At 35.7% G+C, this 22,449-nt stretch overlaps 4 protein-coding genes across 6 annotated transcripts; 2 read left to right on the plus strand and 2 right to left on the minus strand.

The window, feature by feature from the left end:
* The first annotated feature begins 1,090 nt into the window (after window positions 1-1,090).
* On the plus strand, window positions 1,091-3,476 carry LOC126589664 (NEP1-interacting protein-like 1). The gene is made up of 5 exons (XM_050255037.1): window positions 1,091-1,822; window positions 2,374-2,552; window positions 2,728-2,811; window positions 2,926-3,093; window positions 3,198-3,476. Exons 1-5 carry the CDS (start codon window positions 1,669-1,671, stop codon window positions 3,318-3,320), a joined length of 708 nt encoding a protein of 235 aa, XP_050110994.1. The 5' UTR covers window positions 1,091-1,668; the 3' UTR covers window positions 3,321-3,476.
* Window positions 3,477-9,627: 6,151 nt separating this feature from the next.
* Window positions 9,628-12,763, plus strand: LOC126611699 (probable serine/threonine-protein kinase PBL21). Its single transcript, XM_050280082.1, has 7 exons — window positions 9,628-9,971; window positions 10,539-10,742; window positions 10,976-11,047; window positions 11,278-11,346; window positions 11,452-11,514; window positions 11,596-11,918; window positions 12,165-12,763. The coding sequence occupies exons 1-7, from the start codon at window positions 9,773-9,775 to the stop codon at window positions 12,642-12,644; spliced, it is 1,410 nt and encodes a 469-aa protein (XP_050136039.1). The 5' UTR covers window positions 9,628-9,772; the 3' UTR covers window positions 12,645-12,763.
* A 164-nt stretch (window positions 12,764-12,927) lies between these two features.
* LOC126613711 (protein ALTERED PHOSPHATE STARVATION RESPONSE 1-like) lies at window positions 12,928-15,150 on the minus strand. Its single transcript, XM_050281290.1, has 4 exons — window positions 15,010-15,150; window positions 14,359-14,576; window positions 13,932-14,140; window positions 12,928-13,837 (listed from the first exon to the last, which is right to left on the minus strand). The coding sequence occupies exons 1-4, from the start codon at window positions 15,074-15,076 to the stop codon at window positions 13,180-13,182; spliced, it is 1,152 nt and encodes a 383-aa protein (XP_050137247.1). The 5' UTR covers window positions 15,077-15,150; the 3' UTR covers window positions 12,928-13,179.
* A 2,140-nt stretch (window positions 15,151-17,290) lies between these two features.
* On the minus strand, window positions 17,291-20,755 carry LOC126603905 (probable protein phosphatase 2C 46). 3 transcript variants are annotated; one of them, XM_050270947.1, is made up of 5 exons: window positions 20,395-20,755; window positions 19,523-19,956; window positions 18,920-19,287; window positions 18,064-18,300; window positions 17,291-17,807 (listed from the first exon to the last, which is right to left on the minus strand). In XM_050270947.1, exons 2-5 carry the CDS (start codon window positions 19,839-19,841, stop codon window positions 17,547-17,549), a joined length of 1,185 nt encoding a protein of 394 aa, XP_050126904.1. In that variant the 5' UTR covers window positions 19,842-19,956; window positions 20,395-20,755; the 3' UTR covers window positions 17,291-17,546. The 3 variants fall into 3 exon arrangements, with proteins under 3 accessions (XP_050126904.1, XP_050126886.1, XP_050126897.1); XM_050270929.1 differs by having other exon boundaries at window positions 19,523-19,937; window positions 20,395-20,754; XM_050270940.1 differs by lacking the exon at window positions 20,395-20,755 and having other exon boundaries at window positions 19,523-20,020.
* Between the last annotated feature and the right edge of the window lie 1,694 nt (window positions 20,756-22,449).

Raw genomic sequence — 22,449 nt, forward strand, 5'->3', positions numbered from 1 at the left:
ACTTTTTCATTGCACCAAAACTTACTCTCTCGTACAAGTGATATTAGAAAAATGTAAATCCTAACCTAAAATCTCGGATGCTAAGATGGATACTTTTTAACCAATTAAATTATAAACATCTCGGCAGTTTCTTACAGTTTTATTTGTTTGAACATTAATTTATCCGGTATATCCAATAGCAGAAATCACCCTTCCCACTTGTATAAAACAAATCTAATATATTTTGTATGAACATTCCTCAATCTGCCAAGTTTTTTGTTTCTATTCAATTGAATCTAAAATAATATTAAGTTAAAACGTACCTATCTGTTGTTTGGTTTCGTTTTGGTTGAAGACCTACTTACTCCACTCAAAACCAACATTGTAATAGTATTTCCATTTTGAGGTGGCAGGCAGGAATTCTTGGCAACATACCATATTTGGGAAAACCTACTAACCAAAGCAACCCTGATCAAACCTAAACTTTCAATAACATTTTAAAAAAAAAATTTAAAAAGAATAGATCCATGTCATCATTTTTTTAGGAAGTTTTAATAAAACACTCCCGGTATTGTTCACTTTTAACGAAAAACTACATTTTTATCTTTAACTTGCACTATTCACTATACCTTTAAAAATGAATTTTCGTTAAAAGATAAGTTTTTTTTAGACTTTTCGTTAGTTTTTATTTTTTTATACAACTTTGACACACGTTTATATGAGGCTTTTTAGAACATAATTTATAAATCATCCTTACAAAAAATTAGTCAAATCCAGCGATTATAAGGTTTCATATTTGGGTGATTTTGGCAAACATGATATTTGAGAGAAGATATAAAAGACAGACGATTTGAGCCTTTAAAATACATTTATATAGTGAGTTTTATAAAAAAAAAGTGTGTAAAAAATTATGTAGAAAAAATAGTGTCACAAATTCGTCATCTAAAAAAAATATTGCGAGAATAAGAAGATATTATCGTTGCCTTAGCCTACACTGTGGAATTATTAAAACAAAATCTCAGCGATGACCAATCAATTTGGCACCAAATCTCACAAAAAACCAACCCCACATCCTTGACTCTCTCCTTCCTTCGTCTATCCTGGTTGAAAAACGGGTGATGGAAAATTAAAAATAAACTTGCAGTGACGAGTTTTGTGGGACGATTTTACAACCTGAACAGCTTGATCAATTGTCAAAGGAGAAGCTTCTTAAAGTTAATATCCTCTCTCTCTCTCTCTCTCTCTCTCTCTCTCTCTCTCTCTGTCTCATGTATTTTCTGAAACCAAAATTACCACTCTTTTTCTACCAGGGCTATATTTTCTTTGATCCACGAGCAAATATAGCTGCGATGGAAGAAAAACAGAGCTTAATGACCTAGAGAGAGAAAGCTATAGAGAGAGAAACAGAGAGAGATTTATGTCAAACGAGAAAAAAAATAAGAGAGCTTTAAATGCGAGTTGGTTGATGTGGTTTTCATTTTCCCTTCTTCTCTTACGGACTAAGCAATACACCTTTCCATCCATCTTCCCTTTGTATATAAATCTATATATATACACATATTTATATAGAGGGAGATATTCAAAGCTTTGAAAAGGGTTTTAAATTCGTTCATATTTTTGCTTTAAACTCAACAAACATTCAGCTACAAATCCAAAAGCCTTGTTCTTCTGCTATAAACGCAAACAGCAATGGATTTTATTGCGCACCCATCTCATTTGTCTCCTTCCTATTCGTTTTCGTTGGGGAATTTCGTCGAACGGGTCAAGGATTTCTGCAACTTCGCCGTCTCTGTGGTTCTCGGGAACGTTTTCTCTGCGATCTTCACCTTCTTCTTTGCATTAGGTTCGTTTTATTTTATTTTTTCTGAATTGGGTTCTGCTTGTTCGTCGAAAGTTTCTGTCTTTCTTTTGTTAATGCATTAAAGGGTGTTGATTTTTTGATCTGTTTCTGTGTTTTTTGATGTCGGTATATGGCATATTTTGCAATGATTGGATTTTGGCTCTTGGGATTGTTAATTTCTGCAGGAAAGATCAATTGGGTCTCTATTTCTGTGACAGAGGAAATTAATGATTGCATGCATTTGGATTCCTGAATTTTGTTGGAGAATTGAATTGAATTTCGTATGCCATTGTTTTGTTAAATTCTAGCTCCAATCAAAGTTCAAAACTTTACTTGTTGACAAAAGGGTTCTTTTGGGAAAGCTTGTTCATCTTTTCTTTTTTTTTTTTTTTTTTTGGTCTCTGGATCCTTGGAACATAGCGTGTTTTGAAATTAAGAACTGTATGTTAGGTTGTCCCTTCTGGGACATCCGATAAAATTGGAACAATACAGAGAAGGAAGGCTGTACGTTATGTTATATTTTGACTAATGGAAATGGCAATTTTTGTGTGCAGTGGGCAGCACGTTAGGAGCAATGACTGGAGCTTTGATAGGGCAAGAAACTGAGAGTGGATTTGTGAGAGGAGCTGCAGTTGGAGCAATATCAGGAGCTGTTTTTTCAATTGAAGTGTTTGAATCTTCCCTTGTTCTTTGGCAATCAGATGAATCAGGAATTGGGTGTCTTCTGTATTTGGTGAGCAATTAAGATTTTGGGGACCCCAATATTTATATGGTTAGGTGGTCGCCGCCCAAATGCCCCAAATGTTTGGTTCTTTAGAATTCCTGAGTTGGTGTATTTGATCTCCAAAGGTTTAATTAAGTAGCAAATGCCAGTATGACTAATTCGTGTTTTCGTGTAATCTATGCAGATTGATGTCATTGCTAGTCTCCTAAGCGGTAGATTAGTCCGCGAGCGGATTGGCCCAGCCATGTTAAGTGCAGTGCAAAGTCAGGTAATTTCAATGCTTAGATGCCAGTTTTTATGTTAGGCAACATAAACTCCAAGAGGTTCATTCATGTGCTTGCTAATTACTAATTTACTATTCGTTTCGTCGTTCTTTATCCAGATGGGTGCTGTGGAATCAACCTTTGATGAGATCCCCAACATCTTCGACACCGGCAGCTCCAAAGGGTTGCCCGGAGACTCAGTTGAAAAGATCCCGAAGATCAAAATTACCTGCCACAACAATGTGGATGCTTCGGGGGAGAAAGTCTCCTGTTCAGTTTGTCTTCAGGTAAAAAATCTTAAAGAAACCATCTTTTTTCGCTCATAAGCGATAGAATTAGTCTCAATTTCGAACTTAGTGATTGACATCGTGAATTTTGTTTACATGATCAGGATTTTCAGATTGGAGAGACAGTAAGAAGCTTGCCACACTGCCATCACATGTTTCACCTGCCTTGTATAGATAAGTGGCTCCTAAGCCATGGCTCATGCCCTCTCTGCAGAAGGGATCTGTGAATCTGATGATCTTCTTGTAAATTACCATATGAGTAAATGTTCTTTTATTGACTATACAAATTTTGTACCCTTTTCATCTGTATTATTATTCACCAGGCTGCTCCAGTAGTTTCATGCTACACTGTGAGTTATGTATAAATTTTTTTTATTTTGGTAGTTTTAAGTTTTTATTGCACAATATCCCCTACTTTTTACAGTTTTACAGCACCCTTTTGGGAATCTGGGATCCTCTCGGGACCTTAGCGTCCAGAGCTTAAGAATCAGAAAATCTGGATCTTTGGTTTGTGTGAAAGAGAAATCGGAGCTCTTAGTTTGTATGAGGTGAGCCAGCAGAATAAGTTAATGAGACCGTTGGATTCAATTTGAGTGGTCTAAATTGACTGGTCCTTGAACTCTAGATAGGTGAGTTCTGGAGTGAATCACTGTACCTCTTTTGGTACTGCAAGGACATTGTTGTATTGCTATTTTATTCTTACAAGACATTTATGAAATTTCTATGGTGATTTGGAGTATGAGATAATCGAGATTTCTTAAATGCAAGATCTTGGAAAATGCTAGCAGAACCATAGAATTTTGACACATTTATAACGGTCTATCTGAGTTCGAGCTGAAATATGAATTTTCAATTCGAATGCCAGATTTTGTCTGCAAAGTAAAGATGTCAATAACTATTTTAGCATGGTCTCAACTGTAGTGCATGCCACCATGCCTCCCTTACAAGGATAAGTATTTTCAGGTCCACCGATATCAGACGATGGGGGGTTTGAATGCAGGACCTTCGGTAATAAACACTCTTATTTATTTAAGTTGAATTATGTGCGTTACGAAGATAAGTTAAAACGATCTTTAATCTTATCCCTAACCCCACTTTAACCCACGGCAATTGGGCTTAGCTTTCCATTAACATAATTCTTACTCCAATAACTTCTCTTCTGGTGCAAGTGATTTGAGAATTAGTTGGCTCCAACAGTTGTGAGATATTTTGGTATGAATTTTGCTGATAAAGTTATCTCATCAGGTCGGTTGGAACTTCATACCACACTAGAAAACACTTTTCTTTTGGATATGGTGTGTTTTGTTTCCACGCATATATTGTTTTTTGTTTTCTTACCAACCCCACTCTTTCTAAGTACAAAATAAAAAAGCCACTTGTGTGGATACCTTATCATTATAGCAAAAGTGATTTCCGCACATATTTTTTCATATTCTGTATAATTATGTTTATTTGTAATATTTGAATTTAATAATTTACGAAAAAAGTAAAGACGGACAAAAGAAAACTCATGTAAGCAGAAGAATCAAACTTTGACAAATCATTTGTCATCGTTTTATTATAAGACATGACGCAACATGAACACGAATTAAAATTTCTTAGTGCATGTCGTTTACTGTGTTTGGGGCCGGATCATACACCCTGCCGCCCAATTAAGCGGCAAGCGATTTTGATCTTACTTCCTCATTACTACCTCGAGAATATATGATGTTTCATTTATGAAATTCATATTTGATGACTTTTTACCCCTGCAATGCAACAAGCAATGACAAACTTTCTAACTAGAAAAGTAGGTGAAATCTTTTCCTGTTTTTATAGTATATCAGATTTTAATCCTATTCTTGCAAGACTGGAATAAACTCTGACTCAAGTCAGTTGTGAAGAATAATCTATCGTACCTGTAATTATTAAACAACCAGGCCAAATCTTAAAAGTAACCTCGTCATCTACGAAACCAGATCTGCTACTGAGCATTATAAACTAAACCTCATGAGCAAGGGATCCGGACCGTTTGATTGATCCAACGGCTACAATTATTATAATTTTTAGAGGGGCCTCTGTTTGTAGTTATTGGATCAAATTTCAAAGGTCCGGATCCCTTGCTTAAGAGGCTCAGTTTACAATGCTCAGGAGGGGATCCGATTCCATCATCTACCACTAATAAGATGGGGAAAATAAGAAAAACAGATTCCCAAATTGTTTAAATAAAGAACAATAATATTAATAATTCAGGCAATGCTCAGCGTAAATGCTTGTTTTATTGATTGATTTATTTATTTGAGAGTAATACGAACATTAAGTAAGATCTTTCATACTAGTTTGAGTGAGTGATACTTATATATAAAAATCAGACAACCTGAATTTGATTCTTTAGAATGATTTAGTAGATAGGAATTAAGTTTTATTTGTAGAATTACAAAATCTTATCAATATAGCATTAAAGCTACCTCGTCACCTACACTGAGTAAGTCAGAAGTAGATATACATTGCAATTTCTTATTTATGTGAGTCAAACTTGAGATTTTTTACAACTACTTTGAAATACTATTAACATGTTTGCCTAACATAAATGAAAGAAGTAGTGAATTGGGGAACTTAAAAATATGAGAAGTAAAGAAACGAAATCGTATCAACTAGTCCACTCTAGTTGATTTGATTATAATTTTTAGGTATTAGATTACAAATTTTAAAAGAAAACGGATGTTTTTTTCAATTATATGTGTGTTAACACATAAAAGGTTAAGAATTAAAATGATTCATAATAAATACATGAAACTGAAGAACCAAATAATTCTAATTTTGTTTCCATGTAAAAGAATGTCATAAAAGTTTATCAAACTAGTCAGTAGAAGATCAAATTTTAAACTAAATTTGCAGACCAAAATTTAACCTATCGATTAGAAATAAGAACGTTAATTAATATTTAAGTAATAATTTAATAATCAACAACCACATTATTTAATTTACAAAATTTAATTCAAAATTTTAATCTTTTTAATATTACCTTCTGATAACGTCTTAATATTCTTGATATACAGCTTTTACCGTTAAGGTAATTGTTGTTTATATTTTATTGTGGATACATGCTTTTGGCTTTTTCAAGTAAACTTTTCTTTTGTTTTACCTTCTGAAATGAATGCGACTAGCTAGCTAGCTACCTCACCTGCATGTGCTTTGGTTCAATGGGGAGAGAGAGAGAGAGAGAGAGAGAGAGAGAGAGAGAGATCTGCCATCTCAAGTGAGCAATCACACTCACACATGTATGATGCAAGCAGATCACCTTCAACATATCTCAAATCATGTGATCTTCTCACATGCTGCTCTTTTTACAGCTTTTTGCAAAATCATGATCACCTGCAAAAAGCCATGGCCTCAAAGTAATTCACGTGACTTTGAGGCATATAATTCCAAATGGTCGATCCTAGGACTTGATGCATGCATGCAGGGAAGGGGAATTAATCCACTTTCATTTGACGAACTGCTCGAACTATTAATTTAACGAATCACGAAGAAAACATCGCCACTCACTCACTCTCGTCAACTAGGTTTTCTTCAAAGAGACCTCGAAAGCATGCAATTATAACTTTGCTTGGAGCAGCATCAAGTGGGGTGCCTGATATATATGAAGGCACAAGAAAGTTTAAGGCTTTGTTTGGTGTCTAAGATTTGATTCCAGTATGTAAGGTATATTGAATATACAAATTTGTGTCAAACTCAAACTCATTAAAGAAAGTTATTCATTTCAACTTCACAAAAAGTAGTAGGATTAAAGGCATAATAAGTTTCCTTCATATCATATATCTTTCTAATATTTTCAGAATAAAAAACTGTTCTCATATATCTTCAGTATACCTTGAATTTTATTTGTTACCCAATCCATTTCACATTCCAAATCCTAGACGTCATATGAACCCTCTCCAGTAACCAAGAGACGAAGAGAGAGCACTGAGTTCGCCAAAGTGACAAAAGAGGAAGGGGTGAGCGTTGTGTCTAAAGTTAAAAAGAAGAGATGATTGATTCTTGGCTGCATGAACGCCCATGATATATTAGTCCGGAAAAGTTCTGAAAAGGGTCTGAACCCCAATGAAAAAGCTTTGAGACTCTTGATTTATAGTCACATGATCGATCAAACCTCCAATATTTTCATAGAATACGGTGTAAGTAAATGGTCTCTCTAGTATTACAGGCATTTGTTAATTTTCTCTAGCAATTAGAAACATAGTTTATGGGGATAAGCTTAAATGTACCAATAATTGGATTGTTTTAATGGAACCTGTCCTTGGTTGTGAGGCTAAAGTTGCTGTAAGTTTTGGAAAGTGATATTCACACATTTATTTTACCTATCACATATCCTTGTTAATTTTTTGCATTAATTTTCTTCAGTTCATTCGATTCGACTATAACAATTTGAGAAAATATGTGAGAAAGTAAAAAATTAACTGTGCGGATAGCACCGCCCTAAATTGTCTGGGAAGTTCAAGTTTTGTAACGAGACAAAAATGTCAAACTCCCTTATTTGTTACAATCAATCTCTACAACACTACAATACAAGTGTACTAATTATAAATTCCATTCTCAAAAGAATCTTAATGCAAACCAAACACCAGGGAAAGGACATTGGTGTTCAAAGCATCCAAAGCTAAGGTCATGTTTTCCATTTTTTTTATTTTCTAAATTGATAATCAGGTCAATATACAAAACAAAAAGCACGTGGCGACATCGTATCGTTTCACATCTAGGATTTGGAATAATAATTAATTTCTGACATTTAGCTGTCCATCACTCGTATACATAAATTCAAAAAAAAAAAAAAACAAATTAAATAGCATTATGTCAATTTCTCTTGGAATTAATTATATAGATGAATCAGTCGTTTTGTATGCATACTCTACCAATAAAAACAGGTTATGCTATGTATAATAAATTTGTAAATTATATAATCGGTTATCAAATAAGTACATTAATTATTACTTAAATGATAATCCAATCATCAATTACTATGTTATTTTATTTACAAAATTTAGTCTCCCTAGCATTACCAATAAAAACAGTCCATTTTCATTTTATTTCTACCCTGACCATCATAACTATAATGTATGTTTACCATACACCTAATCATTTATCATGTGCATTTCACCTAACTCTAGTTAACTTTTACACTAAATGTTACATTTTCAATTTTGAAAAGACAGACATGTGTCAGTTATTAAGTGTATAGTGAGCATACACCAAAGTTTAGGATGGTGAGAAAAAATGCTCCCCAAGATTATATTAGTTTATATCCAAAGACTTAAAATATTTGACAACTTAATAAAGAAAAATAAGAAAATAAATTTTCTAATGGTTCGTGAATTTTAAATTGGTTTTGCTTTATTAAGTTATCAAACATATTAAGTTTTGAATTAAAATTAATATAATTTTGTGACTAATATGTATTTAGTCTTCACACATTCTCAAAATGAGCGCCTTATAGGGAAGCAGGATTGACTGTTTCAATGCACCATATAACAATATTATTTTTGTTGGTTTTTTTCTTCTTCTATGTTTTTATTGATTTATTTATATCTAGTATCTGATAGAATGACTTGAGAGATTACAAAGCTTGGAAAAACTTGACCAAAAAAATAAGAAGACTCAATCTACCCTCATCTTGATCCGTATCTATATCTCTTTACCCATGCAAAATTCTGAGTAGAAAATTGTAACTTTAGTATGAAAAAAGATTGTTTGATCTATAGTTTCTGCTCAAGTGGCCCCGCGGCGGATGCCCCCACTCAATTGTTTTTTGGTGGATAAAAAAAGTTATATTAGTAAGATGTATCACTAGTTTACTTGCTTGTGATATTAATTAGCATTAACTTTTTTAGTTGGCCAATGTTGAAGGAGCATTTTCAACCATGAAATTTCTGAAGAATCGATTGAAAAATCGAAATAACATGGTTATTCTTATAGAGAAAGAGATATTTGATGGTATTCGTAATGAAGTTGTCATGCAACGATTTCAAAATATAAAAACATGTCAAGGTATAGTGCGATGCGTTGTGCAAAAAATCTTATGGATTAAGATATAGGTATTTTGTTTAGTAAATTCTTTAGCATTTTAATTTGTAAATTTGTTGTTTGAGGATACCCTCATTGATACAGATCTTTGACTTTGTCCTTGTATGTAGTACATTACATTGTCAAGAGACATGAAAAACAAATGGTTATGATATAATTAGGTATACTCTAACAATACCTATGGCCAAGTCTACCAACACATGTCCATTTTTGAGTTTAAGAAGCATGAGAATTCTATGCCTCTTATAGCAAGAAATCATCTGTAATGCAACAACATCAATCCACATATACGTACGTATACATGTACAAGTTGTTTTTGGCTTATATGCCGTCCTAGCATTAGACCTAGTCATGGTGACTCAATCGAATAATGTCTCTTTGAAACTATAGACTTACTATATACACATATGTGTATAACATATTTATATATTTTTGAAAATAATAGCCGGCAGATGATTATTGATCAGTCTGGGATCAGCTTATATACATTAGCACTTCCCAATATTCCTTCCCCTCCTCTACCTATTGTTCTCTTCAATTTGAAGCAAATTAATGGTCACCTTAATTTCATGGAAACGTAGCTGAATCGAATTGTGCGCACCCCTTAAAGAATACAAAAATGGAAATGCGACGCCAGTTGGCGGTGGCTTCACCACCATCTCGAAGTTTTGTTCATGCTCATCACATACACATGTTGGGAGGCTTTGTTGTTGGCATTCTGTCAGTTTTGATAGTGGCCTTGTTATACTACTTGATCAAGAAGAAGCTCCTACCAACTCTCAGGCAAAGACAATTACTACATGAGCATGGACAGAAAGGTGAGCAAAACCTAATTTTGTTGTGGGGCCCACACCAAGTTAACCCAATTCATTGACACTCTTAACAACGATAATTTGAAAACCATTTTGCTTTTAGCTTTTATTATTTAGTGTTATTTTGTGTGTGTTGTAGATACAGGAAAAGTATGCGGGAGAATGAATTGTGAGCAAAACACAAAATGAAAACGTATAACCTGCTTGCACTTTCAAATTTTTGTTTTCATGGAATCTCCTTCATTTCTTTCTTCTCCCTCCATCCTACATCCTTCTCCGCTATTCATTTCTCTTTTATACTTTTTCTCTATTTCTAGCACAAAAAATGAAAACTAAATCAAACGGGACTAATAATATGAAAATGTTGTCTTAATTACCACATATTCGACGTTTATGTAATCAGTATCAATTAAACATCATCCATTCAAAATAAGAAATTACTGAACTAAACAGCCAAATGAAATTGTGTGTTTTGTTAATCCGTTTGACAAGAGAACATTAGTTACGAAGTTGAAAATCTGGAGAGACCACTTGAAGATTTTGGGGTGTGACTACTATGTTTTTCTCTACTAGGAAATTTGAAAGAAGAGAAAATAACGTTGAGGCGCTTCCAGTTGGATGAACTAGTGAAGGCTACTAATAATTTCAGCGGTGAGTGCTTGTTGGGTTCCGGTGGTTTTGCAAATGTCTACAAGGGGACCTTTGATGATGCAGGAACCGTAGCCGTTAAGCGAGCCCACGCCGATTCATTTCAGAGTGTCGAAGAATTCAGAAACGGTAAGCCTCAACCAATAAAAACATGTAAACGGTACTCAAATACACAAAAGTAACACACTTGCTAACACTTTATAATATATGTGAGTTTCACATCAATAATAGGGCCCAATCAAATATATATAGTAGTCTTGTGTGTCTAAATAGATTTATCGATGTAGAAGTTTGTTGTGTAGAAAGATTCAGAATTTAGTTGATATAATCTGATTTCTGTGTAGTGTTTATTCTTTGAACAGAAGTGAGGCTACTTTCTAAGGTCAAGCACAGAAACCTTGTAGGTTTGGTTGGATATTGTGAAGGATCATCTGGTATGTAATCCACCTGTAAATGCATATTTAATTTTCTAAATTAGCCCTCTCCTTGTATTGACAAGGGAAATGATTTTCAGACCCTCTTTTTCTCCTTAATTTTGATTTCTTAAAATCAATGCTAAAAATGATTAGGAGTGCATACGTAGGATATAAAAAGGTGTGTGGAAATCAATTCCTTTGATAAAGGCATGTAAACTAGCTAATATGTTGGATTGTGATTGGAATAGGAGCAAAAGGAGGAAAAGTATTGATCTATGAATATGTACCAAATGGTTCTCTCCTTGATTACTTTATGGGTATGTATGTTCCTTACCAGGAATTAAACCTACTTGTTAAGTGTTGATTATAATCTTCCTAATTCTATGTTTGTTTAGCTTAAATCCTGTTAAATTACCATGTAGGAAGAAAATGGAGGAGCTTAACTTGGAGGCAAAGAGTCAACATAGCCATTGGAGCAGCAAAAGGTCAGTCATCAGAGATTCATAACTATATAAATAGTCTAACTAGATAAGTAGAACTCTAATTGATTGTGTGAAATTTTGCAGGCATTGCTCATTTGCATGAAGGAGTAAACCCGAGCATAATCCACCGTGATATAAAGCCGAGTAACATCTTGATAGGAGATGGATTTGAAGCCAAGGTTTCAGATTTTGGACTTGTTAGGTCAGGGCCTACTGGGGATCAATCACATGTCAGCAGCCAAATCAAAGGAACTCCAGGATACCTAGACCCTGCCTATTGTTCAAGTTTCCATTTGACACCGTTTAGCGATGTCTATAGCTTTGGTGTGATACTTCTGCAGCTTATTTCTTCCCGGCCTGCGGTTGATTCAACAGGCCACCGCCCTAAGCAGCATATAATTGACTGGGTAAATATTTCAAACATTGCTCTTTTTTCTTGTTTTCTTTCTTCTAATACAAGCGATATGTATTATACTTTAAATTATTAAACAATAGAGAGGGCAATTCAAACTTGCTTGAATGTAAGATACATTAAGTCCTTCTTAACCTAGTAGGGTAAACCAACAAGCTTTTTCCTCTCATTGCTAATAGTCATTGCAAAAGGATTTGCCTTTGATTTTTGAGTTCTAGTGAGCTGTTTTTCTTGAATGCAGGCAAGACCAAGCTTAGAGCAAGGCCGCGTTGAGCAGATTTTAGATGCAAATCTTTTAACAGAGCCATGTAACACTGAGATGATGCTAAAGATGGGGAAACTTGGCCTAAGATGTGTTGTGAAAGTGCCCAAAAACCGCCCTACCATGTCGCAAGTGTTGAAAGAACTCGAAGAGGCCCTCGACTCTGCAGACAACTTCATTAGCAAACAGCCTTCTGGGGGATCTCGAAGATCAACTGGCACGTTCCACCTACCATCAGAGCTAGGGCATAGAAGATCGATGGACTACGACCAGTCTCAAAACTCAGTGAGCATAGATGGCATTGGACTCCAGAGGTTTCATGTCGACGTAGATAGCCTCTCCTTTCAGAGCACGAGCTTAAGGTGTTTGGAGTTGAACGATAGCAGCATCGATATTGACATCGAAAATTGGGAAGATATACATGAGGAGTCTATTAGAGAAAAAGAACTGAACATGTAATACATCTTTCTTCTGTGTGTGCATGATGTGTGAATTTTCTGAATTGTAATATATTATCATTGCTTTAAGCACAAAAAGTTTTTTATAAGATATGTGGAATATTTTAAATATTCACAACACTATAACGAGCGACATACAAGAGAGCTTATTAATATAAAACAACAGCAACTCTGGAGACAAGCGTGCACAACAAGCAAAACCGACCGTTTTCGAAAAAGGTTGGTATCGTTGGTTAATTGGATTATTGACTTAAACCAAAGTGTCCTATTGATTAATCGGATAGTTTATATTTAGAATCAAGTTTCTCCTTCACTCCATGAAAAGTTACATACGATTTTGCAACAAATTAAGGATCAAAGAAAAATTAAATATTGTTCCTAAAATAATAAAACAAAAAGCAACTAATTAAGTTCCAAACGTTCTCAGAGCCTGTAACATGAATCAATTCTTAAAGTTGCCTGTCATGCTCAAAATCCTATATACGCATCCTTTCCAAATACGCCATCGGCATTAACCCGACTGTAGCAAGGTCATTTTATGATGAGTTGATGCTTTCGTTGTCAGCTTCGTTTGCATCTCCACTGCATGCTATAAGGTTATCATACATTGTCATTGCATTGTTTGAATACTCAGCCAAGGATTCGAAAACTGTAGAAAACCCCGTCTGAAATCTACTCACAGCAATACAAGTTTTCGCCTTCTTAGTATCTAGCTTCTTCCTCAACTGCTCCGTCATCTCAGTCTCAGGCCTGTCGCGCTTATTCAGGTCATTCAACTCTTCATCAATCTCTTTCTTCAGTCGATGCTCCTTTTTTTGTCGATCCACCAGTGCTCGGACATCCTTCCCAAAGTCTTTCATGGCACAAGTGACTGCTTCATCTGGAAGGCTATGCAGGCAATCTAACCAAGTCTTAAATAGCGAAGACTTGTCGGGAGAGCCAGATCCATTTTCAGCGCCAGCAAACTTGAATATCCCACCATGAAGAGCTTTAACGTACGCCTTCTGCGAAGAGACATACGAAGCAAAGCAAGAGCACCACTTTTGAAGTTCATCTTCAAGCTTAGAGGTGGCAAGTTGGTGTAAGTCATTGCATGACATTCCAACAGATGGAGAGTTGAGACATTTCACATGAGACATGATTCTCTTTTGCATCTCATGAGCTTCCGACATCATCTGCCAATTTCTCATTAGGCTGCAAAAATGGGGAAGGAGAGGGTTAGAACACAATTCAGAAATATTCAGGAGTCTAATACACATTCAAAGTAAGATTGTGGCATTTATATTACCCTTGAAACAACTTAACAACTTGTGCCTGCAACTCATCTCTCAGCTTTTGAATTTTCTTGGAGTTATATTTGATATCTGTATAGGAATTTGAAATTTTGCTTTCCAAGTACGATATTTTAACTCCAATCCTGTCCTTTTTCTTGAGTACATCTCCTTCTCCTCGTTGCTTTTGCAGTCGGACGCATCTTTTCTTGGTTTTTTCCACTATCTGAAATTCGAAAAAAATCAAATGAAAGATCAAGTTTTGTAGAAATACGAAAAAAATCAAATGAAAGATCGAGTTTTGTAGAACACAATTAAGAAAAAAATTGTTGTGAAACTCATATCAAAGAAATACGAAAAAAAATCAAATGAAAGATCGAGTTTTGTAGCAAAGAAATTTCAGAAACTGAACGAAGAAAAGAACTTGTCAGATTGATATTGTACCTTCACCTCCTCATAGAGCTTCTTCTCCGCATCGTATAGGCTCGTAAGTGTTGACGAATGGCCCCCAAGCAACGTCTTTCCATGGTCATCAAGGCCACTATTGAAATAAGTGCATGTCGAAGAAGTTCTAGAGCTAGATCTCAAGAGAATTTTGGAGGAGAATCTAGATGAGGCGGAGTGGCTCACCGTCATTGAACGAACAAACTTTTCCGATTTTTCTGCACCCAAAATCATAGATGCATTGACGATACAGCTATATTAAAGAATAAATCAAATGTGGACATGAATTTCACACTAAAAAAAGTGTTACCATGCCCACGCACCATATATTAATTTGTCATGCATATTTTAGTTATAAATTAGGTTGAAAAATAAAACAGATGGGGGACAAAAGCACTAAAAATCATCATCACAAAACGTAATTCCAAGAAAAGACGAAAGAAAAACCAAAGAGTAAAGCTAGGGAGATCAAATTTTTTAAATCAAATTGCAAACTAAATGATATGTCACTAATAAGAAATAAGCACGTTAATCGATACTTAGTTAATAATCCAATCATCTACGACCACATCATTTAGTTTGTAAATTTGGTTTAAAAAATGTTGTCTCCCTAGTTACTCAAAACGAAAAGTTAAAAGAGAAAGATCTCACCTTTAATCTCCTTGGAAGCAGATTCTACTTGAACCATGTTGGTTTCAAGCATCCTGGAAACCTCCATACCAGAATAATAAACTCGAAAGAAATGCTTCTCAACAGCTTTTAGTGCTTCCAACAATTCTATCACTTTTCCTTCCGTTTGATTCATATTACTCGAATCTCCTTCCTTTTCACTACTTATCGCCATCTCTCCCCCCTCAGAATCTCTTTGTGTTGATGATGCCACCGAAGGAGCCACCATCACCCTACAAACTACTTCCCCATCAGTCGTCCCAGCGTCGTCCTCTTCTCCGTCAACCTTTACAGAGCTCGTCGAAATTTCGGAGTCCGAAAACGTGGAGCCAATGTTTTGAGTTTGAACGTTTGCTAACATCCCTACAGCATGCCCGACCGACAAGAGCGAATGGATGTACTTGCACTGCGCGTCTGCGAACGCAGACCTTCTCTCTAGGGCTAACTCTAGTTGGCGTTTTCTCTCTCTACAAAGCCGTACCTGATCGTTAACATCCACCACCCTGGACTTGGATTTGGAAGGATTACCACCCATGTCTTTAATTCCTCTGAATTTGCAGGGTTTTGGTTTGCTTAAGAAGATTTGTACGGACTTCTAAAGATTAGACTGTTGTGTTTTTTTTTTTTTTTTTTGGTTCATGGGTAGAGGTATATATACTGGTAGTAAAAACTCCTTGTTTGAAGGGGTAATTGTAAAAACTTGCTGTTTTTTAATCTAATTCCGAGGATAAAAGATGAATTTGAAAATTTTAATTAGGGAAGTTCTTCATATTCTTAGCCGTTTTCTTCATGTTTGAAACTGGGAAACCTCTTTTCATATTTAATTTTTTATTTAGGAAAAATAGCTTTCCTTGTTTTTTTCCTTCTTTTTCTAACTCTCCTTTCTTGAGCCTAAAGTAAGAACATTCTAAAAGTGGAACATTCAGTTATGTTGTCGAGTTTTATCATAACACGTAAAATTATAAACCATGTGACATGTTCTCGGTACATAAAAATTTATCATGGGTATAATCAACATATTAAGGGTACTACCCACTAGCACTACGATAGGTGATATTCTTCTCCATTTATAAATATTAACTCACACGCTGATTTTGATTTTTGCTTATATTCGGACCATTGTGCGAGTTAGCATAAATCCTTCCTCTCCCTCAGAGTAGGAGAATATTGTGTTAAGAAAAAAGGAAAACATATTAGGCCATTGGATAGGGTAGTGTGTCCGCCCTCTTGCAAGAGTTAAATTCCTTCCCCGTAGATTAAAACAGTTTAGAGCGAGGTCGTGGAGGAAATTTTAGCTAAATTTCCACCGAGTGTTGCAAGAACTTGAAGAAAATATCTCTTCGGGAGACAACTTCATTAACAAACAGCCTTCAAGGGGATCTTGAAAATCGGACTTGGATTGTCTGCCCTCCTAGTTGTGGTGCCCTTCCATGCCCTCTTATTTTGTGCGGTCACGGTTAAGCCACGTCAATATTTTATATTTTAATTATTTTTTGTCTTATTATCTCATTAAAAAATTAATATAAAATATTGACGTGGCTTAACCGTGACCGTACAAAATAGGAGGGCATGGAAGGGCACCACAACTAGGAGGGCAGACAATCCAAGTCCTTGAAAATCAACTGGCCTAAACGATAGCTGGAATACGATTTGTCTCAACACTGTGCCATCAGTTCATAGGTTTCACGTCGACATCTTGTGATGGTTTAAGAGCTCATGGGCACCATTCCGCTGCAAGCCGGTTTTTAGAGGCAAAATCTACTCAGGGACTCTTAACAGAACAGTAAGATCAGTATCCTCCACATTGCGAATTTGCTGACTTTGTGAGTGTCATACCAGGAGGTGTAGGGAAGTGCGTGCTCCTCCTCCCATTTAGGAGAGACTTGCATGTAGCAAGTTCATCGACTTTGTGACATCCTACGTCACTAATACATGGCCTTATGATAATCGACTAGGGTGCCACATGACGGTAAACTAGGTTCTAGTTGTAAGATAAGGTATATGCGGACGTCACCCCAACAAACCCCACGTTCAGGATTCAAGAAGTTCTACGTTGCACTCAGGCCATCCTGACAATTTCAGAATTCAAAGAAAATGTACAAGCAATCAACATGTAGAGATTTTCCATTTCCAAGGTTGTCCTACCAAGCATGATTTACATGTCCCAAAAACCCTGCAACGAAGTTCAAGAAAACCGAAAAAATTCTACCATACACCGAAGCATATTAGAAAATCTCGAAGTGAGAAAAAATCATAGAGAAGATTGTCCACAAGAAAGAATCTTTATGCGCCTGTCACCTTTGAAGCTCTACATTTTTTTTATTCTTTCTTTTATACCTGTGCTCAATATCTCATAAACTAAAAATAAATTACATGTTCAAGTTAATTGTTACATTGTACTGTGAAAAAAAATTGACTGCACCTTCTCGTATCTCTCTCTCGGATGTACAAGCTGACGGTTCACCGGAGTTCTCAGAAGGATTCAGCAATAGATACAATATTACATGACCTGGCTCCCATCAGCTATCCATGGGTGTGGAACATGGGGCAAGAGTTTTTGATGGTATATGAACACCGGCTCCTCTCACGGACAAAGAAGGACCTCTCGTTGAGCTGGCTTTGCTCACAAGGTTCGAGTCAAGGAATAGGACTATCACTGTTATGTCGTCGTGGAAATGCCGGCGGACACCACGCTCTATTTTCTTCAAGTCTGAATATCTCATTTCTCTTTTCTTAGCTGCTTCCTGCAAGGCAGTTTTCACAAGCCTCCGAGCACTTCCCTGAAAAACAAGAAGCAAGTAAAATCATGTTCCTTCTCTTTTAAACCACTCGCAATATGGTGTTTGACATACAATTTTACACTATTCTTTGGTGCTCCTGTATCAGTAGTCATAAACTCGATCCTATGGATACGAGCATTTATATCCTCCTCAAAGACCACTTGCCCATTTGACACAGAGCCCAAATATAGCCCACCATGTAACTAGCTATTCCAACATGTTAAACGAAATAGAACTGTAGAGATGAGTAAATTACGCTGTGTGGGTGATTTTGAACAATATCAACTGCCTCCTGGTTGGTGAGGTGCTCCCACAGCCCATCAGATGCAAGTATGAGAAATTGATCGTGCGGTTGAAGTTCATGTACAGAGATCGATGGTTCAGAGCTTAAAATTGGCCTTTTAAAAGGTTCGCGCAAGCGAAACTTGGCATATAAAGGCTCCCTGTTAAATTCAGGCTTTTTAAGATATACATCACCAATAGATCTAGAAACCTGCAGAAGAAAAATATACTTACCCTTAATATAAATAACAACCAAATATTCAATTAAGAACCATAAATTTTGATTCATTAAACGCCAAAAATTAAGTTATCTTTGAAAAGAAAATGCCACTTATGATTATAACCACGAAACTCAGTAACACCCAGCATCTGCTCAGTCATTTCTACCATAGAAATAGGAAATTAGTAGCAGCTCTACTCCAACCCCAAAAAAGAACAAAAATTTATCACTGCTTGAAATTTGAATCACTCTCAGGCCAGGTATTATCCCGCCATGAATCGTGTTGGATAATTACCAAATGACATCTTTATTCTTTAAATGAAAATAAACATTAGCCTACAAGCCTATGTAGTAGCTCAAAGGTCTTAAGTACCCAACATAAAACCAACATCTTAGTCCCCTAGTACGGTGGATATTAACAGAGTTTTGTTCTATTCAAAACCACAGTTCTCTATCCAATAGTCCAAACTGCCTTAGTCATTCCAATGTTCTTCTTCAACAACTAAATGAGTCAATACTGAATTAGCTTAGGAAATAGGAAAGAAAGCACTTTACCAGGAATCATAGAATATGGCATGAATAATTTGAGAAACTGACGCAATCAAGTTACCTGTATCAAGCCCTTCACGCGCCATACATTATGCTTTAAAACTACAATATGTGAGTCATCAGGATGCAAAGAATGCATCTCCCGTCTGACAGATTCTATGGCCACATTGTGCTCTGATGACAACTGGATGGCACGAACCTCCCCAGTAGCCTTCATAACTCTCCCCAGAACAGCACGGGAATCACCAACGTTGGCAATGTAAAGGGTGCCACCACAAATCACACCAGCAAGGCAACAAGATCCAACAGCTGCAATTTGGGGTTTCATAGGCCATTGTTTGGTAACAACAGAGAGGAACCCCTCTTCTGTTGCTTGATATGCTTTCCGTATCACGTCTACTGACATGGACTGTTGCTCTGAAGTGAACCCTGAATATAAAAAAGATAAACAGAATTATCACCAATGACTTCATTTCAATCCTAAGAAATCATCAATGAGAAATAGATAATACATATCCCCTGAACTGTAGTAAGGAGCTTCATTTAATTCTGGGATAATGAATCCTATTCCTAACATGGACTAGTTTGAGCAAATCAAATTTATTTCCCCCACAAACACTTTTACGCTAAAAAGTTCATTTGGCACTGGGATGATGTAGTTTACTTTTTAGATGCTGGAATAGGTGATCATTGATGTAACGTGAGGTCTCAGGACCGCCATGACCGTCATATATTCCGAAAAAGGTGCCATACGGGCCAGACTCGAGCGAGCTCAGGGGACCAGACTCAACCTGGCTTTGATCCTCAAGCAAATTGTTGGCCTGCACAACAGCCATTGAAAATTCACCATTCATGTGCTGCCCAATGTCTTTGTACCAAAGTAGCCCGTCTTGTCTGCCAGCTGCATCCGAACCTGCGTGTCCATACTGGTCCGAGGAAGGCAGCCAACAGGCCCTCAGAAAGTTCATCAACCTTGATAACATCCCTCATTTCACCTGGGCCAGCCTCGAATGCTTCCACATCCAAAATGGATGCAATACCTTTCACAACCAAAGACCCCACCACACCGGCTTCCTCTCCTAAAGACCAAACAATCGACTATAAAACCCGGAACCAATCAATTAAAACAGGAATATAAAAACCCAGTTAATCAAAATTCACCACACACTTAACCAAAGGATCAGACTTTAGAACGCAAATTTTGGTTAACAGGCTCATTGAATAAATGATAAAACAAAATCAGGTCTGAAATATCAACCCCATCTGCATTTCTGCTATAAATACTAGCTTGAAAACAAAGAAAGCAACACAACCAACATACAGTTTTGGGAAAACAGTGACAGTAACAGCTACCACTACTCTACACACCAAACTTCCACCACACAATTATCTCGACACACGCAAAGCAACTTTACCCTTCCCCACTAACAAATTACCAAACTTTCTGATTAACCAACAACAAATTACTAAACTTTTTGATTACCCAATGGCAAAAACAACATAGCAGAGAGTAAAAACCAAGAAAAATCAACTCACAGTGCAAAATTAGGCAGTTTTGGTGTCAGCTACTGAACCTTGACTGGTGAAAACGACGGAGATCTAAAAGAAACAGAGCAATACATGTGGGTTTATACGCGTTAGATCTGCAGATCCATCAAACTTGAAAACTGTGGGCAAAAGGATTTTTGGATAGGGGTCTCTTTTGTTGGTGTTTGAAGCAAATTTCTCTAGTCTTTTGGGGTTTTTCTGATTTGGGATTTTTCCTGTGGGTGACGCAGAAGGGTGTAGGAGGAGGAGGAGGAGGAGGAGGAGGAAGATAGAGATTGATTTTACTTGACAGGGGAGGAGCTTTCAATCAGTGTGATTGAACGAACTGAAACACCTTTTTATTTATTTATGATTTTTTCTCAGCACACAAAACCCCCACTGAAAGAAAAGCCACCAAAGCGATGGGAAAGCCAGCAATGCATCTGGCCAGCAATGGGCTCCACATAGAACCAAAGAAAGAGAAAGTAGATAGAAAGAGGGACAATGATTTAATATTTTTAATTGAAAATATAAACCAAATTTATCGTTTGATAAAAAAAAAATCTACATTGTCAAATAATTTTAAATTTTGTCTGCCCAATTGAGGTATAAAAATTGAGTAACACTAGGAACACTAATTATTTAGACCAAATTTTGTAAATTATATAAATTATATAACGTGATTGTTGATGATTGAATTATTACTTAATGGTTTATTAACGTGCTTATTTTCTATTGATGACACATCATATAATTTGAAAATTTGGTATAAAAAGTTGATCTGCTTAGCATTACTCTTAAAAATTTAGCAATCGAACTCATAGTAGAGTGCATAGGCATAATTACTTTCCGCCACTGCGATAAATCTCTTCTACCCAATTTGCACCCTTGACCATTAACTTTGTCAAAAATTTCGTCAAATTGAGAGTTTCATTCGTACTTTTAGTACAATACAAGCCACTAAATTTACTTTAGGTGTGTAAGTTTCAATTCCACTTAAAATTTAAACATAACTCAATTCTCAAAATTCCAAGTAGTTTTTAAATTACCAAATCAAAAGATCCAAAATTCAGAAGTAAAAAATTTTCCCATTCATTTTTCATCTATATATATTCAAATAAAATATCAAAATTTTACTTTTCAATGAGTATTACATTTTCAAAAAGTCCCTTCTCTTTCTATCCATTTAAAGTATGTCATTTTCTTTTTCAAAAGATTGCTTGAGTGGTATGGTTGACATGTTATTTCTTGTAGCAATATGTTATTTTTGCATGAAAATACTTAGAAAATAGCTAAAAGTATTATTCGATTGCTCGGTTTTAAAATTCAAATACATAGCAGTAGTACATACTTTAGAAATCTCAGAAATACACCACTCAATTATCTTAAACATTACACAATATTTCAAAAGAAAAAAAAAAAAAAATATATATATATATATATATATATATATTTGCTATTTGCAAACACATTGTTTGTAGACTTGTGGTCTTTATTATTCAACTTTGTTGCGTGTTTGTTTTGAGCATTATTTAAGGGCAACACCCTCCCAAAATCCCACCACAATTTTGATTCTGGAAGATGGTTTGTGTCTGTGACCTTGTGACTGTTTGCATACGTGTCCCTGCCTCAAGTGCCTGGAGGACACGTGTCCTCACACAATCACGAGAAAGTGGCAATCATTTTATGGAGTTTTAGAGAGTTGAACGTAAATAATATTATAAAAATAATAATATTAATAGAATCTGGATTTTATTAAATTTTTGCCCCAATATTGAACAAGATATATGCATTTAAAAACCCATTGTCGCAAGTTATGGCGCCAATTCCCGATCAAACCATTTTTTTTTATGGTTTATTTTACGAGGGTTTTAACGAAATATTCACGGTATTGTTAAATTTTAATGAAAAATTACATTTTTACATTTTTCTGATATTATTCACTAAGTCTTTATTTATCATTTTTTTATTAAAACTAAAATATTTTTTGAATTTTTCGTTAATTTTTCTTTGTTTTATTGATTTGTCTACCCTAAGATTCCAACCCTAGCATGGCAAACAACA

This window comes from Malus sylvestris, chromosome 2 (assembly GCF_916048215.2).
Source record: "Malus sylvestris chromosome 2, drMalSylv7.2, whole genome shotgun sequence".
NCBI classification, from domain to species: Eukaryota; Viridiplantae; Streptophyta; class Magnoliopsida; order Rosales; family Rosaceae; genus Malus; species Malus sylvestris.